General features: G+C 37.3%; 1 protein-coding gene across 1 annotated transcript; it reads left to right on the top strand.

The window, feature by feature from the left end:
- The first annotated feature begins 1,197 nt into the window (after positions 1 to 1,197).
- LOC148841202 (kyphoscoliosis peptidase-like) lies at positions 1,198 to 25,406 on the top strand. Its single transcript, XM_088920802.1, has 5 exons — positions 1,198 to 1,269; positions 2,844 to 2,949; positions 13,621 to 13,720; positions 23,323 to 23,448; positions 25,301 to 25,406. Exons 1-5 carry the CDS (start codon positions 1,198 to 1,200, stop codon positions 25,404 to 25,406), a joined length of 510 nt encoding a protein of 169 aa, XP_088776928.1.
- The last annotated feature ends 1,538 nt before the right edge of the window (positions 25,407 to 26,944 follow it).

Genomic DNA, 26,944 nt, shown 5'->3' with positions numbered 1-26,944 from the left:
GGAAACTACTGTGCAATGCAGTACAAGAGACTGCTTATGAAAAAGGCTCAGGTGTTTATGTTGACAGATTTATATCTTCAAGACAGTGTGGGGAAGCAGTAAAATATTATTTATACTGTATATTCAGTTAAAATTAATTTATATCAAGGAATGTTATGTTCAAATTGTATGACGCACTAGTAAGGCTTCATTTAGAAAAGTTTGGACAGTTTTGGTCACGTTCTAGAAAAGATACTGTAGTGCTGCTCTGGTGTCTTTCCAGAGAACAGCAAAAATATTGTAACGCAACGGGGTTCAGGTGGGCGCCCTTGCCACATTAGGTCGGCCCTGCACCGTCGGGGGCTCGAACCCGGGACTCCCGCGTCACTGAACCCCGTTGCGTTACATTGGTGTGAGAGCGGGATGGGATAGCCCTTCGCCGGGGACGGCGAGTTAAGCGGGGGAGAGTGTAACGCATGCGGCCGACAGGCACTGTGTAAGAGCCGGCTTACCAGAGCGGTGATGTCACCGCCCTTCCCTGTGATAGCAGGACCACAGGCACTGGACTGTGGAGAGATCTCTCTTTAGCTCACCGGGCTGGGTCCCTGGTTCGAGCCCCCGACGGTGCGGGGCCGACCTAATCCGGCAAGGGCGCCTACCTGAACCCTGCTGCGTTACAATATACATATTCTGGCTTGAAGGAATGTCTTACACTGACAGGCTAAGAGAGCTGAATCTTTCTAGTCCAGAACAAAGACAAAAAAGGGACATGATACATGATTTCAAAATCCGCAAAGGCGCTTTGAATGTCAACTCGGAGTGTTTCTGCAGAACAAACACCCTAACCACAAAGAAGTGCATTAAAACCCATGAATAGGGAGCACGTCTTTGGGTTGTGAGAGTTTGGAATAAGCTACCCAGCCAGATGGTTGAAGCTGCTACCCTGGATCAGTTCAAGAAACAGCCGGATGGGATTCTTGAATAAATTAGATACAGTAGTAATTACCAGAATAGGGCTTTTGTGCCAAATGGCCTCTTGTTTGTTACAGTATGTTCTTAAGTTTTAATACTTAATGTTTTACACTACAAATATGAAATGAGAATCCAGGTAACTATTTTAAATGGATGAATCTGTTTTTCTCTATTGAAAACCAAAAAGCATATCAAGGAAATCTGAAAGATTTCTTTTTTTAAAAAGATCCTTTTTTTTTAGATATCATGTTGCTGATTGATAAATCCATACCTTATAAACCTCAGGACTTTGAATTGCAGGATCCCCTGGCCTCCTCCGCAAAGTCCAGAGTTCTCTCCTCCTTGTGTTGGCCATCAGGGAACCCTGCCAGGGCTACAAACCCCTCCTTACTCTGTCACCTTCGCAGCTGCTGGCTGTCTCAAAGAAAAGAGGGGCTCTTCTCTTAACACAGTTTTCTCATTTCTGCTCAAATGCTGGGTGACATTTTATCTACAGTATATAATCCATGTGCTTTTAGAGACATTACTTAGACTTATACAGTACAATTCCAGCACAAATGTTAAGTGATACAAACCAGCACCTGTAATTGGGTTCAGGTATTCAAAAATGTGAAATTCAACTAAGACAGGAATATTCATTATAAAGCATACATTTTTCTAAACTGTATTAATCTTCTCAAAACAAACATCCACAGAGGACATCTGCGTGTTATGTTGATTTGCTGCAACGTTTCTTACCAAAATATTCCCCTTTGTTGGCAGACATGTTTGAATACCCTAGCAATTCTGTCATGCAATGTCAACAACATATACCTTACCTCTTGCTTTTACTATTGCTCCTACTTTGAAACAACCTTAAGTCTCATTCTTTTAAAGAACATTCTGAAAAATTCCAGAGAAAAGAAATCGGATACATTCCTTGGCTAAAGGAAATATTCTACACTGACTGGCTTAAGAAAATGACTCCTTTTAAATTGAGAAATTTACAAGGAGATCTGATACAAGCATTCAAAATCCTCCAATGCACTGATAAAAGTCAACCAAATGGACCTCTTCAGGATCAACTTTGAAACATGAACCACAGGACACAGATGGAAACCATGTGCAAAAACTGTTTTTAAACTGAGCTAGCAGTACTTCACTGAAGGTTTGTGGGAGTTGTGAATAATCTACTCCACTACACATCATAAAAATCCCATCTTTGAATCCTGTCCAAAGGTAACTAACACAAGCCACATTTGAAAATTGTTCATTACTCCAGTTTAGACATAACCAGTATTATTTCTGTTGTTCAAGCTTAAACCCTTGGTTCTTTCAAGAAATACTGTATATGGATGACATCCTCAGATCCTTTAGCTACTAGCTACCGATAAGTGTTAGATGGGCTGTATGGCCTCCTCTCATTTGTAATCATTTTTATGTTATTAAGAAAGTAAAAGAGAACTGACATGTTTTAGGTCAATCCATAGTTTTGACTACCAATGTCTATATTTAATTTTATTATCATGTTTATTATCATTTCCTAAGCACCAATTCCTTTTTGGAAAAATAGGTCTAAGATTGATTAAATATATCGATCTATTCAAATAGCTGTGAATTGAAAAAAATACATTTTTCACTCAGTAGCATGATTTAAAAAGGGAAACAAAAAAATTGAAAACACTGCAGACTGAAATATTAATAGGGATGTTTTATGTCTAGTTTTCAATGTTAAAACACAGTCTTAGTTTTTAATTAATTTTTATCATTACATTTATTATGACTATGTAAATGATTTTCATTTAATCATGTACCTTTTTACAACCAAAACACACAGCAGCTGCTCTCTGATTAGGTGAGGTCTCTGCAGTGACTGCAAACTTGCAGAAGTGACATTCTTCTTTCCGTCACAGACTGAGGGGACTTCTGTTGAAGATGTGGTGTCTTTTTTGCTACGTTTTGCGAAGACAGATTCGCAGAAGGTCAGAGCAGTATGGACATGGATGGCTACTCACATAGGTAAGAGAGAATACATTTCTCTTATGTGCTGTATATTCTGTATCATCAGTACAACCAGCACATTTTTCAAATCTGAGAGTAAAAAATTGTTTTGGAATTTATTTGCAAATACGAGAGAGGTTACAAATGAGAAAAGGTCTTATATTTGAAGCTTACGTTGAATCTACACTTCATGAAAGACAACATTAGTAGAAAAATGCACAACAGTCCTGCTTGGGAATTTAGAGTCCACATCATTGCAAAGAGAGCTGCTGGCAGTCATGACAGTCTAACTTTCCTAATCCTTGCAGAAGAGATATACAGTAAAAGACATGCAAAACATATAATAAAATAATGATGTCTTAGAAATAGCACATTTATGAGGCTGAGTAGTACTAGTAGTTCATTATAATACAAAATCAGGACTGGTCTACCATATACTGTAGGCTTTAGGAATGCCAGATCAGATGGAAGTTAAAAGTTTATCTTTTTAAAATATATTCAGTACTAAATTGTTGTATTTTTTTAACAGATTAATCAAATATTGCACTTGTAAAAAAGTGCACGATTACTCTAGTGCATGAAGTTTCTGTATGTTCTTTATTTTGTATAATGGATCAATCGTGTACAAATATAGCTGTCACTGCATAGCTTCCAGAGAGCACTGGGTTTGGGGTTTTCTGCCTGAGGATTTCACAGTTCAGTCTAGCCCAGTGTTGACCAGACACATAGTGGAGGGCTGCAAAGGAACAAGTAATAGGTTTATTCCATGCTGAAAAAAAGAAGAAAGAGAACACAACGTTTCGGCCGTGGAGCCTTCTTCTGGAGGGCTGATCTCTGTCATCTTAGTGTCCTTCATTAGCTCTTATGAGCTGTGGTCTTAAATATACTGTGCCATTGTAGAATCTGTTTTGTATCAGGCTTGAAACACTTGGTAAACAGGACTGTAAATGGTTAATTATAAAGGCTTGAGAGATTAAATGATTTATTGTAAACTATTGCTGTGAAAGTTTTCTTGATAGTCATAGCCATAATAAATTCACAAAAATATATTGAATGCTGATTTATGTTTTAAAATAATGACAAAGTATAACTTGTATGTGTTATTAATCAAAAAGGACTACTTTAAGGTCTACTATTAGGACTTATGAGGACTAGGTGAAGGTTAAATGTGACTAAATATGATAGATAATAAAATCGTAAGGAGATGTACTTTTCACCATTTTTTTTCATATTGTACTGAATGTACTATTCCTGACTTATGACTTCCTTTCCTAGGTATGGAAAGTAAGATTCTACCTACAGTATGTATGGGGGGGCACTGAAATATAAGAACTCCTGGTGCATGCTGCAAAAGTATTTTGGGGAACCGCTGATTTAGTGCAGTTACAGCGTAATCAAAATGTATTTATGTTCTGCAGCTGTTATAATAAACAAATAGAAGTGACCACAATTTTTTTAGACAGAAGCTCTAACTAACTGACAACCTACAGTAACTGAATTATTGCTAATGTTAAGAAGTGGTGTTTTTTAAAACAGAAGTTCGGGAGGAGGTCATATAACAATTTCATACTTCCACTTCCCTATGCGTCTAAGATCCCAGGCCTCACATGGCTCCGCGTGCATCCTTTCTAGCACTCAACATTTTGTTTTGTTGCAAACAGATGTGTTTAGCACTTGATGTTGCTGGGACCTTACTCATCTCTTAAGAGCCAGGACATGAGTTGCTTTCTTCAGCCTCAACCTCTCACCAAAAACAAGTGGCTGTGCTACCGCCATGCGGTTGGCATTTTTCTATTAGAGCTCCTGAAGTTGTTAAGCCTTCCAGAAACATTGAAGAGCTGCTGCATTTTTGTCCCCCTTTCCTTTCCTATCACTGCATCTATGGCTCCAGCCTGTATATTTCCCCTTTCCCAATCCTACTTTTTGCAGTCCCCAAGAGTTTACAGGAGCCCCTGATCATGTACTTCCACTTTCCCCCCTGGGTGTGAGTGCACAGCATCAGTCTGCACCAGATATGGGCCTCCTCATTCACAGCGATAATTTCCCTGCCCATGCAAATTTACCAGCTCCCTTGGTTGACGTCCAATTGGTACAGTATTAGCCCTTGTTCTCATGCATTCTGGCTAGCAAACTTCAGCAAGTGGTAGCTCTCTTCTTACTTTCCATCAAGCTACTCTTCCAGATTGCCACAGCACCTTCGACTTCCCAGTGCAGAGTTCCAATCTGAAGATAGCAGGTCCTGCTGGTTCTGCTACCTGTTCACTGACTCGCGCATTTCATTCACTCCTTTCCCTATCTGTGTTTCTCTGAAAAATTGCATATTTGACTCTACTGTTCAAACTCAAGCTCAAACCTGTATCACACACATCTCATTCACTTCATATCTGAATCTACTCAATCAACAAGCTCTGCATCATATGTACTTCTCATTCACTCTACACTGCCTGCATGTTCTGCTCAGTTCCTGCAAGACTGCAACAGAACCAACTTGCTCTTAGTGAGTTTTAAATCTGCATCACAGTTTTGGGGATTCTTCTGGGTGGATGTAACAGTGCTGATAGGAGCTTTAATTTTCTTAGCCAAGCCAGTTAAAGCCAAAGTACTATCCTTTAATATTTGTCAACTTGTTTCATTACAGATGCAGCCATTCAAAATGCGTGCGTTATTTTGCGGCATACCCCGGTGGGCGTGGCGCGGCATCTCGCAGTGTCACGCAGTGTGACGTGTTAATCGCGCGTCATTTGACGCTCTGCCGGAAACTATCCGGCGTCACCTTGTAAAACCGCCAGGGGGAGCTTAACCTCTCATGTACAGCATTTGAGCCTTTAATTTTGAACAGTGTATTACAGCATGTTAATCTTCAGTCATTAAAATGTTGGTATATTTTATGAAAGCAAGATTGCTCAGTTGGACAAAAGTACACAACCTACCTTTATCAGAAATATTTATGCATCAAAGCCTTTACCGGAGATATTACTAATAGTATTAATAATGGATGACTTTGGACAAGCTGTATACTCAAAGTATAATTTCTTTAGCACATTTGTACAAGCACTTGGAATCTGTCCAAGCCATACTTTGTCAGGCATTTTGTTTTACTTCAACGGGCATAAAAACTTCCTTGCTTTTAACAGGGCGTTTCATAATTTCTAACTACGAAAATGATTTAAAATGCGACACCTATCATTCAACTAGAGCTTAAAATATCACAAGGAAAAATACACACCGGTATTCCATTTCTCCCTAAACATTGTAAGCTTCGAAGTCTTTAACTAACGTGATACCGGAGTCAACAAGCATACTTTTAGAATTTGATTAAAAGGGAATATAATATGGAATCGCGTATCTCAAGAATTTAATAACGGTATGATTATATCCATGTACTGCGGCAGGGCTGTGTAGGGCTGTTTCGCCTGCCTGCTCATGCGAGCTGACTGTAGCCGACTGGTCTAGGTGCGTGCCTGCCAACGGGCAGGGTGTGTGCTCGAATCCAGCTGGTGCTGAACCTTCCAGTTTTATTTATTTATTTTTTAATCGCGTAACATATTACCGTATGCAAACTGTACTGTATACAGTATGTATATGTATATTTAATGTCTTAATTGTGCCCGTTTAATTGAATTTTAAAAAATTATTTAACACGAACATTAAGCTGTTTACATCTTCCGCCTGAGAACAGTCACCCGTTGCTACCCAACGCAGAATGGTGATTGGCTGACACCATCTGACACCCCTCTGATTGGAGAAAAAAGACGTGCTAGTTTGCTATACATACTGTAACAGGAAGAGGATTTCTTTCTATTCAAAACGTGTACTTTAAAAGTTTAAGAAGTAAAAACCTTACAGCGTACACAGATTTCTAAACTGATCAGGATCGTTATCTTTGTCTTATGCATAACAATATTCACCGCTCTGTGCAGCAAATTAATAATAAACTTTATTTTATATAGCGTTTTAAACGAATAAGTAATTAGATTGCTCATAAACCTAATCACTTGCTTTTTCTTTTTATTTAGGCTCAGATTTCAACTATAGATCGTATTATTAATACCCTTGGTGATACCCCTTGGTGTTTCTCTCGCTCTCTCTCGGGTCACCTGATCATTAGCTCGAAAGATTTGAGTGCTTTGTGTATATTCTAATGGTAGTGGGGGCGGGGTGTGTGGGAACAGGTTTGGTTGAAATTGCATTGGAGATCTATGTTCTTCACACCTGAAACATTTTCTCTGAAAGCATTTTCTTCGCTGTTTAACCGATCTTGTTACAGCATGTTACAGTTTACTATTATTAACCATATTAATTTTAAGTGCTTAATGTAAAATCTTGTAAAAATATATTTTCATTGTTCAAATATACATTAAGTCTGACTATCATATAATAAGTTAAATACAAAACTAAAGAAAAAATAGGGTTAAATATAATTCAAAATATTTTGCTAACAATGTTAACTGTTTATGAATAATAAAATGTATTAGCTAAGGCGTAGGATGGCACAGTTGTTAGTATGTTTTTTGTTTTGTTTCTTTTTCATAAATACAACAGTAGTACCTGATGTCTCAGTGGCTTTCAAAATTAAATTATGCATGCAAACCTGTGAACTAGAAAGATAACTAAGATATCCATCCATTTATAATGGTGGCAAAGTGGTTAGCATTGCTATCTTGCAGCACTGGGGTCCTAGGTTCAATTCCTGCCATCCTGTGTGTGTGGGGTTTACATGTTCTCTCTGGGTTACATGGTTTTTCTCCATATGTGTGATATGACTCCCTCTCGCACTCCAAAACATACTGGTAAGTTAATTAGTTTATGGGAAACCTGGCCCTGGTCTGTGTGTGTTTGTGTCTGTCTGTCCTGTGATGGACTGGCGCTATGTCCAGGGTGTATTCTGCCTTGTGTCCGTTGCTTACTGGGATAGGCTCCAAATCCTCTGTACTGGATAAAGAGATTAGAAATGGAAGTAAAGGCACTGTGTGGATGGAACTATACACAGTGTTAGAAACCCACTATGAAATGGCAGCATCTCACTGAGAATAAAATATTTTTTACTGCTGGCTTAAGGAAACAGCCTTTCCACCTCTCTTGCACATCAGTATCCATACCTAGTTATTTAAACAAATTGCCTCTAATTATAAACATCTTAATATGCTGGCTCTGTGGATCCGCATCAGCTATGTTTGCCCATTCCTTCAATTCATGTGCATCCAACACACAGTTCAATGCCAGCAACTACACATAATCTAAAATACAATCCTTATTTCAGTATCTATGTAAACATATAGTCTGTTAACTTCATCATCTTCATCAAAAGTATGCCTAACCCCATTAGGAAGTGTTCTTGTTATAAGTGTATTCCTCAGCTTTCCCCAAACTATCTTCTTCTTGCCAACATCTCTAGTCTTTTATCCTGCAATAACTCAGCCAACACTTAAATCTCCAAAAGCTGCTTGTGTTAATTTCTTTAAATCACAAATATCATGTGTAAATACTGGCCATGTAATACTCTGCATTGTGGAATAATAGTTTATTTTAAAGGGAACTAGAGAAACTAAGAACTAGAGAAATCAAGAAAGGCTTTTTTTCTAGAATTAATAAATGCACATCCTGTTCACTGGGGAAATTAAATCCACACTGAGCAATCTTCAATATGTTCAGAATATGACAGCAAGAATCCTATCAGGGATGCATTACACCTGTTTTCAAGTCCTTGCACTGGTTACCTATCAGATTTCGAGTCAACTTCAAAATCCTTATCCTCCTTATATACTGTCCTACAACTGGTATTATTGTTCTCCGAATTATTGTACTTGACATGACTTCATTCAGCCTTTCCTGAACGTCTATGACAGGCAGAGTGAGTGCTGTTTCTGGTGCGATCTTTTACAGCTGACATTTCACTGTTTTAAACGAACAAGAAATTAGATTGCTCATAAATCACTTATTCTATATAAACACAGCGTAATTGCCCTCCGAAAATCTTCTTTTTCTTGTTCGTTTTAGAGACCTTGATCGAAACTGATTTTAGATGTCAGAAAGAATTTATTTTCTCTGTATTTCCTACATTGCTTTGTCAAGATTTTAACTTTATATCTAACTTTATATCTAGGCTCAGATTTCAACTATAAATCGTACAGTAATTAATAGCAGTAAATACTGATGTTTATACATAAAAAAGTCATGCCTTGGAGTCATGCAAAAAGTCATGCCTCAAGAGCACAGCAAAGAGTGTATTAAAAGACACTTGTATTTATCAACGCTTTCTTTTCCGTATACCAGATTTTATGGAACCACTTCAGAGGGGTGTCAGCCAGTCAGATTCCAGGATTCGGCACTTTAAAGGAAAAATACACACCGGTATTCCATTTCTCCCTAACGATTTTAAGCATCGAAGTATTTAACTAGCATGTGAAATAGCGTGTGAAAAAGTGGTAGTTTTAAGCTTTTCTGCTAATATAATATGGAATCGATATTGATTTAAATCGTGTTCTGATTTAAATCGCAAACGCGTGTTTAATTATATGTGTTTTTTAATCATAATCAGGCTAATGCAACATAAATTGATACAGTATCTTTGTCTTCTAAGCATCTTAATAAACTTTCAGCATAGCTTTCTACCCGTCAAGATTTATATTTCTTGGGATTTTGGGATCAAACGTGGAAGGATTAGATTATAATCGTTTTTATTTGTCAAATACGTGATTGTATTTCTGAATGTTATGTGACGCCTACAGTAGTTCACTGCTTTAAATACATCGAATTAAGAAAGTTATGTGTAGCACTTTAGATCTTTTTTCTGAACCAGGGAAAATCTGATCATGTTTCTCTATAACAATAATAAAAAAAACTTTATTTTACATATCGCCTTTAAAAGTGGCATCTCAAAGCAATACAGTAGATCGAAAAACAGTTAAAAGGGACCAGATTAAATACCAGACAATCGCAAACGCATTTTCAATAAAATTATTTTATTCATTCAGCAGTTTGTGAGAGGAACATCCAGCAGGGAGAGACACACACACCGGTTTTCATTGACAAAATTGGTTTTTTTCAATTCCTTTTGTCTAACAGGAATGTTTTGTTTGTGGACAAACTGTTAGACAAGAGGAAAAGACCGCCTCCTCCTACGAAGCATTAATCGCGTATCTAAGGAAAATTGCAGTATACCTTTGTTCATGCACATCATTATACAGTACAGTATCTCAATTTGTATTTCGATAAAAAAAATCGTTTGCCCAGCCACTACTGTTGTTATTGTTTTTATCCTGTAAAGCGTTTTCTTTTTCTGCGTTTTCCATTTCCTTTTTCTGATCACTCGCTTTCTGGATACACATCTCACCTGTCCTGTTCTTTGTTTTCCTGGTTTGCTGATTATGCCTGCTGCGGTCCACTCCTACCCTCACACCTAAAGAATACTATTTTAAATTTCTTGGCGCAGTTCATTAACCCTTGTATGTGCTGTCCGCGCCCAAAATGCAATTAAAAAAAAGTAAAAAACCGCGCTCAAAATGCAATTTAGAGCTTAATAAGATACACTCCACAGGCAAAATTAAAGACAAAATTAAAGACGATTAAAATCTGTAATCTTTCCACTTGTACTGTGAGTCATCGGACAGTTTCTGCTTTGTGTAAGGATGGTGAGAAAGCTGTGTTCAATGTATTTAAGGGACTCAGAAGTAAAAGAAGATGCTTCATATTGCGTGACTAATTTTAAAAACCAAGTTATAAATGCAGACGCTCCCTCGGTGCCGCGCCGGGTGTAAATATCAAAGTATACATTCCCAACAAGAATTGTACCCATCTGTCATGCAAATAAAACACCTTGAATTGAATTGAGGGAGAGATGGGGGTAGTGGGACAGAGATACTGTAGACAGACTCAAGGCAAATAAGATACTTATGGGTACGCAGACATTCACGACAGCAACATACGAAACGTTTGCACGTACTGTATAGTTAAGTTATTACTTGGTTTTCAAAGTGCAACGAAATACAATATTGTTGTTGCTGCTGTTCTGGTTGTTTTTATCCCGTAAAGCGTTTTGAGAAGCCACCTTTAAAGGCGATATATACTGTAAAACCACTGATTCTTATGGAATGTGTTCCGCGGGAGATTCAAATTTTTATTTATTTATTTTTTAATCGCGTATCTTAGGAAATCTCAGTATAACTTTGTTCATGAACAGTGGCATGTTACATTATCATTCGTTTTTTTAACAAGGCTCGCCAGCTAATGTGAATCGAAACCTGTCTTGCTAGCTTTTAAAGTCGTGCATGTGTAAACTGTACTAGAGGGCATGCAAGTTACTCTGCCCCTTTCAGCGGCAGGGAGTCCCTCTGCTGCAACACACAGCAGACAGAACGGGAGACTATTGCCTTTCATATCTGACACCAGTGAAGTAAAAGGGGTGTCTAAAGGGGTGATTTTAGACCACATTTTAGTTACTTTATTTTGTTTACTTTTAACATTTCTGTAATTTACAGTAGATGTCACAATAGAAGCCCGAAGCCTATTATACTCAGTCTAGCCTTGGATCCTCTGAGTCCCTTGACTCAGTTATTGCATATTAATTTCTTGAGATACGCGATTCCATATTATATTCCCTTTTAATCAAATTCTAAAAGTATGCTTGTTGACTCCGGTATCGCGTTACTTAAAGACTTCGATGCTTAAAATGTTTAGGGAGAAATGGAATACTGGTGTGTATGTTTTCTTTAAAGTACCGAGACCAGCCATATACTGAACGTTTAAGTTCCAAAATTAATATCGTTTATGGACTTCACACGCGTTGCAGTATGCTCCTATTCTTTTTATGCTCAGGCACTAAAATCTCCCTTCTGCTTTGTGTAAGGATGGTATCAAGAGCAATCTTAAGTGGTGAGAAAGCTGTGTTCAATGTATTTAAGGGACTCAAAAGTAAAAGAAGATGCTTCATATTGCTTGACTAATTTTAAAAACCAAGTTATAAATGCAGACGCTCCCTCGGTGCGCTGCTCTGGTGCGCCGGCTGTTACACAGTGCCTGTCTGCCGTAAGCGTTACAATATACATACCCAACACTGCTTGTACCCATCTGTCATGCAAATAAAACACCTTGAATTGAATTGAATTGAGGGGAGAGGGGGGGAATACTAAAGCCAATACTGGCTCAATACCCTCAATGGGCTTTGACGTGCTAATGCGTTGGTTTAACAGTCCGGGTGTGGCAGGCTTCCAATGTCAACTCGACTCGATTGGAAGACAATGAACGTATTTTAGCCCTAAATGAATTAATAGCAAACATGGTTTACATAAAATACATTTTTCCAAGAAAGTTTATAATAATACGATCTATAGTTGAAATCTGAGCCTACTTTAAAAATAAAGGAAAAGCATTTTCAGAGAGTAATCATGCTGTGTTTATGTAGAAAAAGCGATTAGGTTTACGAGCAATCTAATTACCTATTAGCTTAAAACGCTATTAAAAATTTACTCTGTTGCACACACACACACAATAGAAGCAGGCACCGCTGTCAGAAGGGAAGATATGTTCAAAATATCGCAAATATCGATCATGTTGCGATATTTTGAAATATAAAAGTCAATTGATTGTCCATAATATCGCTATTCTATTTTTTCGAAGAAATGTTTCTTAAAAGAAAAGACCAGCACCAGCTGGATTCGAAAACACAACCTGTCAGCTGGTAGTCACGTCTACAAGACAGCTCACATGAACAGGCAGGCGAAACAGCCCTACACAGCCCTGTCGCAGCACACGAATACCATTATTAAATTCTTTAGATACGCGATTCCATATTATATTCCCTTTTAATCAAATTCTAAAAGTATGCTTGTTGACTCCGGTATCGCGTTAGTTAAAGACTTCGAAGCTTAAAATGTTTAGGGAGAAATGGAATACTGGTGTGTATTTTTTTCTTTAAAGTACCAAGACCAGCTATACACTGTATGTTTATGTTCCAAAATTAATATCGTTTATGACCTTCACACGCGTTACAGTATGCTCCTATTCTTTTTATGCTCAGCTACTAAGATTTCCCTTCAGTGGTAAAATTCAATACCTACAACGGGCACAGCAAAGACGTTTACTGTCTTTCTACGACAGACCAACGGACCACGAGTGCCCCTGTCGGTCAACCAATCACGTACTGCGGTGCCCCGCGTCATCTTGCGTCATACTGAGCGACGTCACCTGCGGTACGTGTCTGTAACGCGCACTTTGAATGGCTGCATCTGTATATAACCCATTAGAATTGGACCAAACTATTCAAAAAGTGGGAAGCATATTTCAATTCGAATTATAATAATGTTGGAAAAGAACTCAAATTGCTTAAAATTTTACATAGTTTTAAGTGAACATTTATATAGAAAAATGATTTAGAATTTACCAGATATATTGTATGTACAATACAATGACAATGTCATTGCATGTGGAGTACAGTAGCTCACAAGGAAAGGTTTCAGTGTTAATGCTGTACGTGGGGAGGAGGCAGAGTTCTTAAGGGTACCAGAAACTCTTGGGTCGATCCTGTTTAAAATAAAACAGTTACTTTCCCAGCACTTTGCAAATGCACAGCTTTGGGAATACCTGCTATCTAGAAGGGAATTCTCTTGAGGAACTCCTCGTCAAATAGATTAAAGTTGTTTACTTACTAATTTTGAAACAACCAGTCTTGTGTGTTGCTTTGTCGCTTCTCAGTATACGACTATAAAAACCACACAAAGGATCCTCAGGAAGTGTTCAGGAGAAGGAAAGCTAATTGTGCAGGACAGGCCGAACTGTTTCAGGAAATTTGCAGGTACTCCTGAGATCTAACACCGGCCTGTTGGTGATGTTCATGACGCAGTCAATTAAAATGATCAGGACGAAGTGAAGAGGGAGAAATCAGCTCTTACCACGTGAAACTGTATCCCAAACATTCAGGCTAAGGTTGATTCACTGTTCTCTGAAAAAAGGAATATTTCCATTCAGTACTTTTCATTGCAGCTGTGCTCATGGTTATACAGCTACACAAGAGAAGACTCATTTTAGATTAAGTTTTCTCTCACTGTTTTTGACACTCAGTCCTGTTTAAAAACTAACTACATTTTGTTTCCAAAATGATCTAACAGACTTACAATATTATAGCAAGACGTTTTATATTACCTCCTTTAAACCCAGGCATCCCAGTACCCTTTTTTAGAATTAAATTTTTAAAAACGTTCATAAAAAAAGAATCATAAAAGCCTATCTAACTGGTGAAAAATTAAAACAGGTTACTTGAAATGGAATCTAGAACTTCAGAACTCTAATGAGGGAAGTAAAAGGTCCAGCTCCAGTTGACAGAAAATAATTCCTCAATTCACTAATCTACATATGATTTAAGATAATAATTAGAAACATATGGTACAAGAAAAGCTCCTCTTTTAAATCACCACAACTCCTTTAAAATCTACATGCAAACCACTGGTAACCAAAGAAGGAGCATAAGCTCAGAGAGGATGCCTTCATAATTGATAATATAATAAAACATTAAGCCTGTCAGGGTGGGACATTTGTTGAAGTCCCAAAATGTACTGTATCTGGTTGCTCTTCTTTGGACTGATTCCAGAATTGCAATATCTTTTCTGTGATCTGGTGACCAAAATTGTACACACTATCTAATGGAAACCTTATTTATGTTATACAACTTTAACATGCCATCATTTCAGTTCAGTTTGACACTTTTGACTTTATACTGTATATGCTTACCATTCCCTGATGAAAATATGAAGGATGTGCCAACCTCTGTTTTTGATTTCTGATGTAGTACTCAGCACTTGTCCACATTAAGGGTCATTTGCCAGGAGTTTGCCTACTCTATTACAGATTCGGTCTATATATTTTTTTAATTTCCTTTGTTGCTTCTACAGTGTTTGTTAAACTCTACTAGTTTGTTAACTACATCAGAGTATACTGTACAGATGCAGCCATTCAAAATGCGCGGGCGATACCGCATTATTTTGCGGTACGCTGTACGCAGTCTACCGCAAGCTACCGGTAAATACCGCGAGTTACCGTAAATTCTCCTATAATACGACAAGCAAAATAATAGTATCCGGAATTTCCGCAAGGTGGAGCTAATAAAGCTCAACCTCTCATGTTTGAGCTGTGGCCATCAAAGTCTTTAACGAAGATATTACTAATAGTATTAATAATGAATGACCTTGGACAAGCTGTAAGTGTAAACTCAAAGTATTGCCCTGGTCAACATTCTTTTTTTCATTGACCATCTTTGTAAAAGTAACACCACAGCATTTCGCAATCACGCATTTGTTTCCAATCATGCAAAGTACAGTGATTCACCATGCCTTTCACATGCTCATAAAAGAGATTGATTTAGGAACATAAACATATTACCGTATGCAAACTGTACTGTATACAGTATGTATATGTATATTTAATGTCTTAACTGTGCCCGTTTAAGTATTGACTATTCATACCTAATTTTACCACTGAAGGGAAATCTTAGTAGCTGAGCATAAAAAGAATAGGAGCATACTGCAACGCGTGTGAAGGCCATAAACGATATTAATTTTGGAACATAAACATACAGTATATGGCTGGTCTCGGTACTTTAAAGAAAACATACACGAAACATGGTTTCATTATGACCAGAATCTGTCTTGAGATATTTTTAACTTGATTTACAGTATTTGAGAGGTATGTCTTAACACCGATACTACAGTGCTTAAGTACTGCTCACGTATATGTTTCTAGGTTTATATTATGCATTTCATAAGGTCAAATTACTTTTGAGCAACTAATAAGAAGCGCGAAACGGTATGCGTTTTAGTTTCGTTTCGTGCTGGGACCCGTGGATTGATTAGAGATATCAAGTACATACAAGTCATTTTTTAAATGTTGTAGTTCGTCTTGAAAAAATGTTACGAGTACATCATCTATCAACAATTACACAGGTTCTGTTTCCATATTGCGGATTTTGGTTACGTAATATTATTTTCTAGATTTCACGTTGTGAATATATGATTTGGGCAAACAGAGCCGCAAAGAAGTACATTATGGGTTGTTGTTTTTTTTATGCAGTTTTATCTAGAACAAGCGATGCTTAAACCTTTGTCTGATTCTTGTGAAACTATCCACACGACAGTTACAGTACCTAGGAGTTGACTTCAGTGATGTCACTGATGGGATGTTTCTAAAAATCCATCCTCTGTAAAACGTCTTCTCTAGTTGTCCTGCATATGTATTCGCTAATGAAGCTGTGTGTTCTGAGCCTGGATCTCTACATTTCTGTATGAACCAGCTTAGAGGGCTAAAGACAGCTTGTGTTTAAATTGAGTGTAAGGCAATTTATGCTTCTAAAGTCATGGTCAGCATTTATTATTGTTCTGTGCTGTAAACTTGTTCTGTGCCAAGTCACATTATTTTATAGCGTTTTTATAGCGTTATCAAATCCGGTGGAGTTTCCTGACTCCCATGTCACATGGTCTGTGATTGAAACTTGTAAAACCGGTTTAATTCGTCACAGCCAGCACTCCGGTTGTAAAGTAGAAGCAGGCGAGATTTCCAGCGAAAAACACCTCCCCCTTCTTCAGGTGTGAGGGTCTTCTGCTCAGAATGAAACGCTAAAATGTAATGTAGGCTCTGAATGGGTTCAATTGTGATTTGGGCTTGATTAAGGTCGCTGCCTTTCATCTAAAACCCTACTTGAATCCTTCTAAACTAAAAATCAGTGTTTGTGAGTTCTAAATAAAGAGGTATCCAGGTAACAGTGAAACGGGCGGACAGTCTGGGGAGATCGCCCGTTTTCCATGTAAATAGTTCCCTGGTTCCGCACCCCTTGGTGTTTCTCTCGCTCTCTCTCGGGTCACCTGATCATTAGCTCGAAAGATTTGAGTGCTTTGTGTATATTCTAATGGTAGTGGGGGCAGGGTGTGTGGGAACAGGTTTGGTTGAAATTGCATTGGAGATCTATGTTCTTCACACCTGAAACATTTTCTCTGAAAGCATTTTCTTCGCAGTTTAACCGATCTTGTTACAGCATGTTACAGTTTACTATTATTAACCATATTAATTTTAAGTGCTTAATGTAAAATCTTGTAAAAATATATTTTCATTGTTCAAATATACATTAAGTCTGACTATCATATAATAAGTTAAATACAAAACTAAAGAAAAAATAGGGTTAAATATAATTCAAAATATTTTGCTAACAATGTTAACTGTTTATGAATAATAAAATGTATTAGCTAAGGAGTAGGATGGCACAGTTGTTAGTATGTTTTTTGTTTTGTTTCTTTTTCATAAATACAACAGTAGTACCTGATGTCTCAGTGGCTTTCAAAATTAAATTATGCATGCAAACCTGTGAACTAGAAAGATAACTAAGATATCCATCCATTTATAATGGTGGCAAAGTGGTTAGCATTGCTATCTTGCAGCACTGGGGTCCTAGGTTCAATTCCTGCCATCCTGTGTGTGTGGGGTTTACATGTTCTCTCTGGGTTACATGGTTTTTCTCCATATGTGTGATATGACTCCCTCTCGCACTCCAAAACATACTGGTAAGTTAATTGGTTTATGGGAAAACTGGCCCTGGTGTGTGTGTGTTTGTGTCTGTCTGTCCTGTGATGGACTGGCGCTATGTCCAGGGTGTATTCTGCCTTGTGTCCGTTGCTTACTGGGATAGGCTCCAAATCCTCTGTACTGGATAAAGAGATTAGAAATGGAAGTAAAGGCACTGTGTGGATGGAACTATACACAGTGTTAGAAACCCACTATGAAATGGCAGCATCTCACTGAGAATAAAATATTTTATACTGCTGGCTTAAGGAAACAGCCTTTCCACCTCTCTTGCACATCAGTATCCATACCTAGTTATTTAAACAACTTGCCTCTAATTATAAACATCTTAATATGCTGGCTCTGTGGATCCGCATCAGCTATGTTTGCCCATTCCTTCAATTCATGTGCATCCAACACACAGTTCAATGCCAGCAACTACACATAATCTAAAATACAATCCTTATTTCAGTATCTATGTAAACATATAGTCTGTTAACTTCATCATCTTCATCAAAAGTATGCCTAACCCCATTAGGAAGTGTTCTTGTTATAAGTGTATTCCTCAGCTTTCCCCAAACTATCTTCTTCTTGCCAACATCTCTAGTCTTTTATCCTGCAATAACTCAGCCAACACTTAAATCTCCAAAAGCTGCTTGTGTTAATTTCTTTAAATCACAAATATCATGTGTAAATACTGGCCATGTAATACTCTGCATTGTGGAATAATAGTTTATTTTAAAGGGAACTAGAGAAACTAAGAACTAGAGAAATCTAGTTTTTTTTCTAGAATTAATAAATGCACATCCTGTTCACTGAGGAAATTAAATCCACACTGAGCAATCTTCAATATGTTCAGAATATGACAGCAAGAATCCTATCAGGGATGCATTACACCTGTTTTCAAGTCCTTGCACTGGTTACCTATCAGATTTCGAGTCAACTTCAAAATCCTTATCCTCCTTATATACTGTCCTACAACTGTTATTATTGATCTCCGAATTATTGTACTTGACATGACTTCATTCAGCCTTTCCTGAACGTCTATGACAGGCAGAGAGAGTGCTGTTTCTGGTGCGATCTTTTACAGCTGACATTTCACTGTTTTAAACGAACAAGAAATTAGATTGCTCATAAATCACTTATTCTATATAAACACAGCGTAATTGCCCTCCGAAAATCTTCTTTTTCTTGTTCGTTTTAGAGACCTTGATCGAAACTGATTTTAGATGTCAGAAAGGATTTATTTTCTCTGTATTTCCTACATTGCTTTGTCGAGATTTTAACTTTATATCTAACTTTATATCTAGGCTCAGATTTCAACTATAAATCGTACAGTAATTAATAGCAGTAAATACTGATGTTTATACATAAAAAAGTCATGCCTTGGAGTATAGACCAAAAGGAATGCCATAGACTCAAACTGCAAAATAAACACATACAGAAAGAAAGTATTTGTATTGTAATTGCAAATCCTGGTACTGTATGAGTGATTGGTATGACTTTCCTCATTACAAATCTCTTATTAGAATTTAAATTTCTCTGTAACTCCAGGTCAGAACAGAGAAAATGTAACTGCCTTAAGGAGTTTACGATTATGAAAAATAGAAGGATAAGCATGATACGTATGTCTTCTGTCATTTTCTAAGTCATGTTACTGAGCACCAAATCTTATTGAGAATATGAATCCATTTAAGGTTTATATCATTAAAGTAACGGTTTATTCCATGCTGAAAATGTTTGTACCAGACTTTTTTGAGGCCTGTTTAATTGTGTCTGAAGTCTGATGTTGTAAATTTTATTGTTAAAAAGATCCATGAAAATGTCACTACTAAAGTTAGCTGGTACTGTTGGTACTGTAAGTGGCAAGTAGAGCTCATATTTTAGATTTTGTGTAGTTGCTAGCGTTGAACTGTGTGTTGGATGCACATGAATTGAAGGAATGGGCAAACATAGCTGATGCGGATCCACAGAGCCAGCATATTAAGATGTTTATAATTAGAGGCAATTTGTTTAAATAACTAGGTATGGATACTGATGTGCAAGAGAGGTGGAAAGGCTGTTTCCTTAAGCCAGCAGTATAAAATATTTTATTCTCAGTGAGATGCTGCCATTTCATAGTGGGTTTCTAACACTGTGTATAGTTCCATCCACACAGTGCCTTTACTTCCATTTCTAATCTCTTTATCCAGTACAGAGGATTTGGAGCCTATCCCAGTAAGCAACGGACACAAGGCAGAATACACCCTGGACATAGCGCCAGTCCATCACAGGACAGACAGACACAAACACACACACACCAAGGCCAGTTTAAATCTAACCTCAGAACCTTTCTTTTCAGAAGACTTAGTGTCTGTATCTGCTTCATTTTCTAATTTTGGTAGCACCTCTAACTGCTTGTCTTTCTTATATGCATTTACTTTGTAATCTGTGGTCCTTTTATCTGTTTTTACATCTACTGTATTGCTTTGAGATGCCACCTTTAATGGTGATATATCAAATAAAGTTTTTTATTATTGTTATAGGGAAACATGATCAGATTGTCCCTGGTTCAGAAAAAAAGATCTAAAGTATACTAGTTTGTCACTCTTCTAATTCCCTTTGCTAAATGACTTTTCATACTAATCTGATCAATCTAACTGCCAGTTTTCTGTGCTTTCTCTATCCTGCTAGATTTGCAATTATTCTGAAAATTTTCGTCTTGAAATAACTCATTTCTAAATACCTTTTTCACTGTTAACATCTTGCAGCAACTCTGCGACAAAATATACACTCTGACAGTTCATCCTGCTACCAACATTAAATAGAACAAATCTTAAGATTTCTATATTTATGTCTTTATTTAGTGGTTTCATTAGTGACAAAGGCTAAACTTTCTTGGAAAAATGTCTTTTATGTGTTGTGGAAAAAACTGACTTGCTTTAACAAAATATGTTTACAAATCCTTTCACCTGGCATTTTCGTAGTTAGAAATTATGGAACGCTCTGTTAAAAGCAAGGGAGTTTTTATGTCCGTTGCAGTTCTTTTGCAACATGAATATAATTATATCGTTATTAATTTCTTGAGATACGCGATTCCATATTATATTCCCTTTTAATCAAATTCTAAAAGTATGCTTGTTGACTCCGGTATCGTGTTAGTTAAAGACTTCGATGCTTAAAATGTTTAGGGAGAAATGGAATACTGGTGTGTATTTTTTTCTTTAAAGTACCAAGACCAGCCATATACTGTATGTTTATGTTCCAAAATTAATATCGTTTATGGCCTTCACACGCGTTGCAGTATGCTCCTATTCTTTTTATGCTCAGGCACTAAGTAAAAGGAGATGCTTCATATTGCTTGACTAATTTTAAAAACTAAGTTAGAAATGCAGACGCTCCCTCGGTGCGCTGCTCTGGTGCGCCGGTTCTTACACAGTGCCTGTCTGCCGTAAGCGTTACAATATACATACCCAACACTGCTTGTACCCATCTGTCATGCAAATAAAACACCTTGAATTGAATTGAATTGAGGGGAGAAGGGGGGGATACTAAAGCCAATACTGGCTCAATGGGCTTTGACGTGCTAATGCGTTGGTTTAACAGTCCGGGTGTGGCAGGCTTCCAATGTCAACTCGACTCGATTGGAAGACAATGAACGTATTTTAGCCCTAAATGAATTAATAGCAAACATGGTTTACATAAAATACATTTTTCCAAGAAAGTTTATAATAATACGATCTATAGTTGAAATCTGAGCCTACTTTAAAAATAAAGGAAAAGCATTTTCAGAGAGCAATCACGCTGTGTTTATGTAGAAAAAGCGATTAGGTTTATGAGCAATCTAATTACCTAATCGCTTAAAACGCTATATAAAATAAAGTTTATTTAGAGATGAATGATCAATGTGGTAGTTTAAATAATGTGAGTCAGGAAACTAACACAGCGCCACCGGATTTAATAACGCAATAAAAACGCTATAAAATAATGTGACACAGTACAGCACAGTACAATAATACTGACCATGACTTTAGAAGCATAAATTACCTTACACTCAATTTAAACACAAGCTGTCTTTCTGTATGAACCTCTAAGCTGGTTCATACAGAAAATGTAGAAATGCATTAGCCTGATTATGATTAAAAACACATAATTAAACACGCGTTTGCGATTTAAATCAGAACACGATTTAAATCAATATAAATGTTTATATTGTAACGCATACTGTCCAGCCTCCATTTCTCTATAAAAATTTACTGTTGCACACACACACACAATAGAAGCAGGAACCGCTGTCAGAAGTCAGAAGTAATATCGCTTACCTATTTTTTCGAAGAAATGTTTGTTAAAATAAAAGTTCAGCACCAGCTGGATTCGAACACACAACCTGCCAGTTGGTAGTCACGCACCTAGACCAGTAGGCTACAAGAGAGCTCGCATGATCAGGCAGGCGAAACAGCCCTACACAGCCCTGCCGCAGTACACGGATATAATCATACCGTTATTAAATTCTTTAGATACGCGATTCCATATTATATTCCCTTTTAATCAAATTCTAAAAGTATGCTTGCTGACTCCGGTATCACGTTAGTTAAAGACTTCGAAGCTTACAATGTTTAGGGAGAAATGGAATACCGGTGTGTATTTTTTTCTTTAAAGTACCAAGACCAGCTATATACTGTATGTTTACGTTCCAAAATTAATATCGTTTATGGCCTTCACACGCGTTACAGTATGCTCCTATTCTTTTTATGCTCACTACTAAGATTTCCCTTCAGTGGTAAAATTCAATATCTACAACGGGCACAGTAAAGACGTTTACAGTAAGTCTTTCTACAACAGACCAACGGACCACGAGTGCCCCTGTCGGTCAACCAATCACGCACCGCGGTATCCCGTGTCATCATACCTGCGGTATCTGTACCGCGGTGTCTGTGCCGCGCACTTTGAATGGCTGCATCTGTACATCACTGATATAATTAGGGAGTGCTATGTTATTACTACAGATCACTGTGGTATCCACTAATCACCCAAATCTGAACTTTCAGCCTTTATCTGGTTTATGTTATCTAATCAATCCAAACACACATTGCCCAAATTACTAACACCTGTAATTTGAGAATTGTTCTTTTTTGAGAACTTTATCAAAAGTCTTCTGAAAAACTCAGTGTAAGGTAAAACAGTGTATGCAGTACAGTATGATCATTGTTGCTGTTGCTTATTCAAAATACTCTAACACATTATTTACACAATACTTTAAGGTATGGTGACCATCCATTAAGATCCTGTTTCTATATACTGTACATGATCAGTTTGGTTTAATTATTGCTTCAGTAATCTTACATGTGACAGAAACAAGGCATATTGGTCTTTAAGTCCTTGGTTCTATTTGTCATTCTTCTTATGGATGGGCACTACATTAGCAATTCTTCAGTCACTGGGCACTACCCCTGTCTTGAGAGACCATTGGAAGACACACTTCATACACCACTGAAGTGCAACTCTCTCTTGGTTTACATGTGGCAAACATTATGTGTCAGCAGTCCTGTACAGAGCAAACTCGATGGAGAACTGAGAAATTACTTCACTAATTCAATTAAAGTGGAACCTTAGTAGGCCATTTTCTATAAAGCCAGAGTGGAATTCAGCCAGGTTACCAGATCTCCAGCCTCCTCCACCAGATACTAAACCCCTAAACATTTACAAACAGAGCTTATTGATTTTGTAGTTTTTATTTTGAACAAAAACAGCATACAATCCCCTTTCATGTGGACACATTAACACACTTAAGCATCTCAAAAAATGAAATGTGCTGCATCTCAATGGACCAAAAAAGAAAGCTTGAATGATTTAAGATTTTTGATGTGGTGGTTTTAGAATTGCAGGTGTCCCGTGTGAGTACATTTTGGGATCATGCCCAGAAAAGACCAAATCAAGACACGCTTGGAATGCAGTTTCAATTGGCAGTCGGTGGCACCTGGTTGATGTGACCTGGAGCAGAAGGCAAGTTTGTTTCAATTAAAGAGGTTCCATTGGGGGGACTGTGTCTGTCAGTGGGTGCAGGGTTAGTTACACTGAAAAGAAGAAAGGAGAGGAAGGCACTGGCTGCGGAGTCTTCTACCTACACACTTGGGGACGGTCAAATTTTATGCTTTACTCCTTCTGTCTACTATTCAGTGTGGAATGAACCACTACATGGTCCTTCCTTGTAACTAATTTGAAAGCATTTTGAATGAATTCCAGTCAGTTATTCATTTACAGTCAGATCACAACAAAATTAGGATTTCTTCATTCCATTCAATCTTTCAGAAGGTTATTGAAATAGTGTCTAAAATAAAAGTTATTGATGTAACTTGGTTATCACTAATTCAGCCCCAGTACTTGAGGCTGGGAGTGTAATGCTGACCACATCAACTCCACTTCCAGTGTCGGATTGTCAAGAAAAATGGTGGCCCTTGCCCCCCATTCCCCATGGGCCTTTATGGCCTGAATAAGGGACCTACCTACAGTACCTACTTGAGGCTGGGCCTTTATGGGTAAAAATCAAGAAGCCTCTGGCAAGAAGAAATGCCATAATGTTTTGGAACAGTAATCTGTGATTGATCAGTGGGTTGAAGGTTTTGATTTAAACTTGGCCTAAATCTGACTGTCAGGGGGTCTCTCAGGAAGCATCTTGTATGTAGTTCAGAAGCCAGAAGACCCCGACATAAAAATCCCGAGACTACAATTTAAAAACGGAGCTTTCTTCTGCCACACTAGATTTTCTGCAGTTCCTAGTCCAACAGCAAAGAACAACTCAAAAACCCAAACTCTGTTCCAGCAGCCTTCAACTGAGGCTCCTTCTGCCTCCTCACAGCTCTCCCACAAAACTGCCCACCTGGAGCAGTCTTTTATTACTGAACCACTCCTCCTTTTAGACCATTGATTCTTAAAGGCCCAGTCAAAACACTCAAAATAATCCCCATATATATAACATAGTTATCAAAACACACTCACACATATATACACGCATTTACGCTTTTAAATTATTTTTCTTTTTTCTAAAATCTCAATCAGGAGTAGAATGTTGGGCTGACACACCAGTATGAAAAGGACGGGGAGACCAGTTCCTCTCCTATGCTCTAGAGGGCACTGTGGTGCCAGGAGCTTCAGGAACAGGCTGCTGGCCATCAAGCTACTGCTTCTTTAAGAGACACCTTGAGGTCAGATAAAGGTCTGACATTTTTTCTACCTGTTCCCAAATCAATTCCAATATACACAAAAATACAATAACATTTATTTATGAATATGTATTTGATTTGATTAATTTTACCACATAAACAGTGGAAATATTAACTGGTAAGTACATGGTTTTAATTGTTATGTATGATGTTTTTTTATACCACAGTTGTAATCAAAATGTTTGCTGCAGGCTGTGTGAGGGTACACAGGCTGTACTGTTCGTTTTCAACTATTTGTTACTTTTTACCCAATGAGTTCTGAAATTTTGAAATGACACACTTTGTTCCAGTTAAGGGTCCATTTCTAGAAAGCAGTGGCCAACCTGTTTTAACTTAAAGGCTCTCATCTCCACAGACACTACAGTAGCCTCCAAATGTGTCTGTTCTTTAACAAACTATAATGTTAAAATATTTCACTGAGCGCTGAAATATTCTGAAATTCAGCCAGTGAGTCAATAGTCAGTCAAAGAAAAATATCATCATGGTAATGCAGCTTGAAAAACTCATGGCCCTAGTGATCTATGATATTGTAGTTAACTCACTGTTAAATATAGGTAAGTATATTGTATTAAATGTACACTAGTAACATTAGTATTATTAGGTAAATTGTAAAGATGTCCACTGTTATCTTTCAGGGATTATTACTTCCTGACAAGACCTGAGGAGTTCTGTAAAACACACACACCAGATGACTCTAGATGGAAGCTCGACAGAACATGCAGCACAGCCACAGCAGCGTAGTATGTCTGTCAGACTGCAGGAAAGGTTTTCATGCAAAGATTTGAAACTGAATTTTATTCAGGTTATTGGGTACTGTAAAAGGATCTTTAATTTAAGCGGGTTGAGGTAACACAAATGCAGCCCGAAGGTAAAAAATAGTGTAGAAAATGTGAAACAAAATTCACAAAAATAAAACCTAACACCCCCGTTTGAGCTACAAAACAGTACTCCCTCTCTGATAATATCCTGGTAGCTAAACTGCTTATTGCCTCCAAACAAGTTTCTGTCTGAATCTCTTTAAAAACACGTTTTGAAACAAAACTCAGTCTCTCTTTTCCGATCATATACCTTCCTCTGACAAAATTGCATTCAATTAAAATCAAACCAAAGGATTATCTTTGGATTCATGTATTCTTAATCTTAGTGTGGTTCTTAACTCTCATCTTAACATTGAAACGTACAGTATAAGATGTGTTAAGTAGTGCATATTTGATGATTGAAGTTAGGCCATGACTTGAGATAAAACAAATACTACAGTACGTGATTAATTAAATTCAAGTTATTTTGACCAGAAAATGTGTCATTTATTCACTGTGTGATGTTATGTGCACCATGAAGTTTATTTGTCTACTTATAGAACTCAATTTCGTACCTCTATTAATCTAACAGTGAAGACAGAACATTCAGTTGTTTTTTAGCAAGTGTAGTTTCTCCAAAACACTTTTGGAAGGATACAGAGGGTAATTTCATTGCTGGCTATCAACAGGTTTAGGTGCAGAGAGAACAGGATCTTCTAATGCTTTTAAATCTCCAGTCTGAAAATAATACTTATACTGGAACAGTCCCAGTTATTTATAATATACTGAGTCTCTGGGCTTCAGCTGATTCAAACACGTGCCTTGGAACAACCAACACATCTGTTTTTTTATACTGTGAGGGATTAATCAAGAACAAATGGATAAGCCATTATTCCTTAAGACAAGATACTTTGTATTGATCCTAAATACCAAATAGTTTTCAGGTCATTCCCTCCTTTAGTAAACAAGCAATTAAAAAATGTAGCATCTAAAATGTAAGAATTAATATGCTTCAGAGCTGCCTCAGCAAAGTTAATTATATATGTTAATAGCTTGAATACAGTGTTTGCCTGGAATAAAGAAAAAACTGTGTGGAGGTTATCCACTTGATTTTAATCAGTGTCATTAATGTTATGTAATGCAGCTTATATGCATTTTAAAAGATGCCTTTTACTGTATGAAAATCCCAATACACAACATTACCATATGTCAAAACCTGTTTAAGAGTGTACATTTATTATTGGTTTTATTTGTTTTCAACATTAACAGTGACTAACAGGCTTACAGCATTCCTATCTTTCAAAATAACAAAACATCATGGTCAATCTATGCAAAAAGATAAAGAATAAAATACATAATGACATGTTATGGAGTGTAGGGAGAGAACTGTACAGTGCTGAAAAAATGATAAAGTAAATAGATTTAGAGGGGAGGCTTTCAATGTATTTCCAGAGGAATGACCAGATGTTCCAGAAATGGTCC

The sequence above is a fragment of the Atractosteus spatula genome, chromosome 1 (assembly GCF_055471065.1).
Source record: "Atractosteus spatula isolate fAtrSpa1 chromosome 1, fAtrSpa1.hap1, whole genome shotgun sequence".
NCBI lineage: Eukaryota > Metazoa > Chordata > Actinopteri > Semionotiformes > Lepisosteidae > Atractosteus > Atractosteus spatula.
Note: the sequence above shows the minus strand (reverse complement) of the source record. Positions and strands in the feature narration are given on the sequence as shown.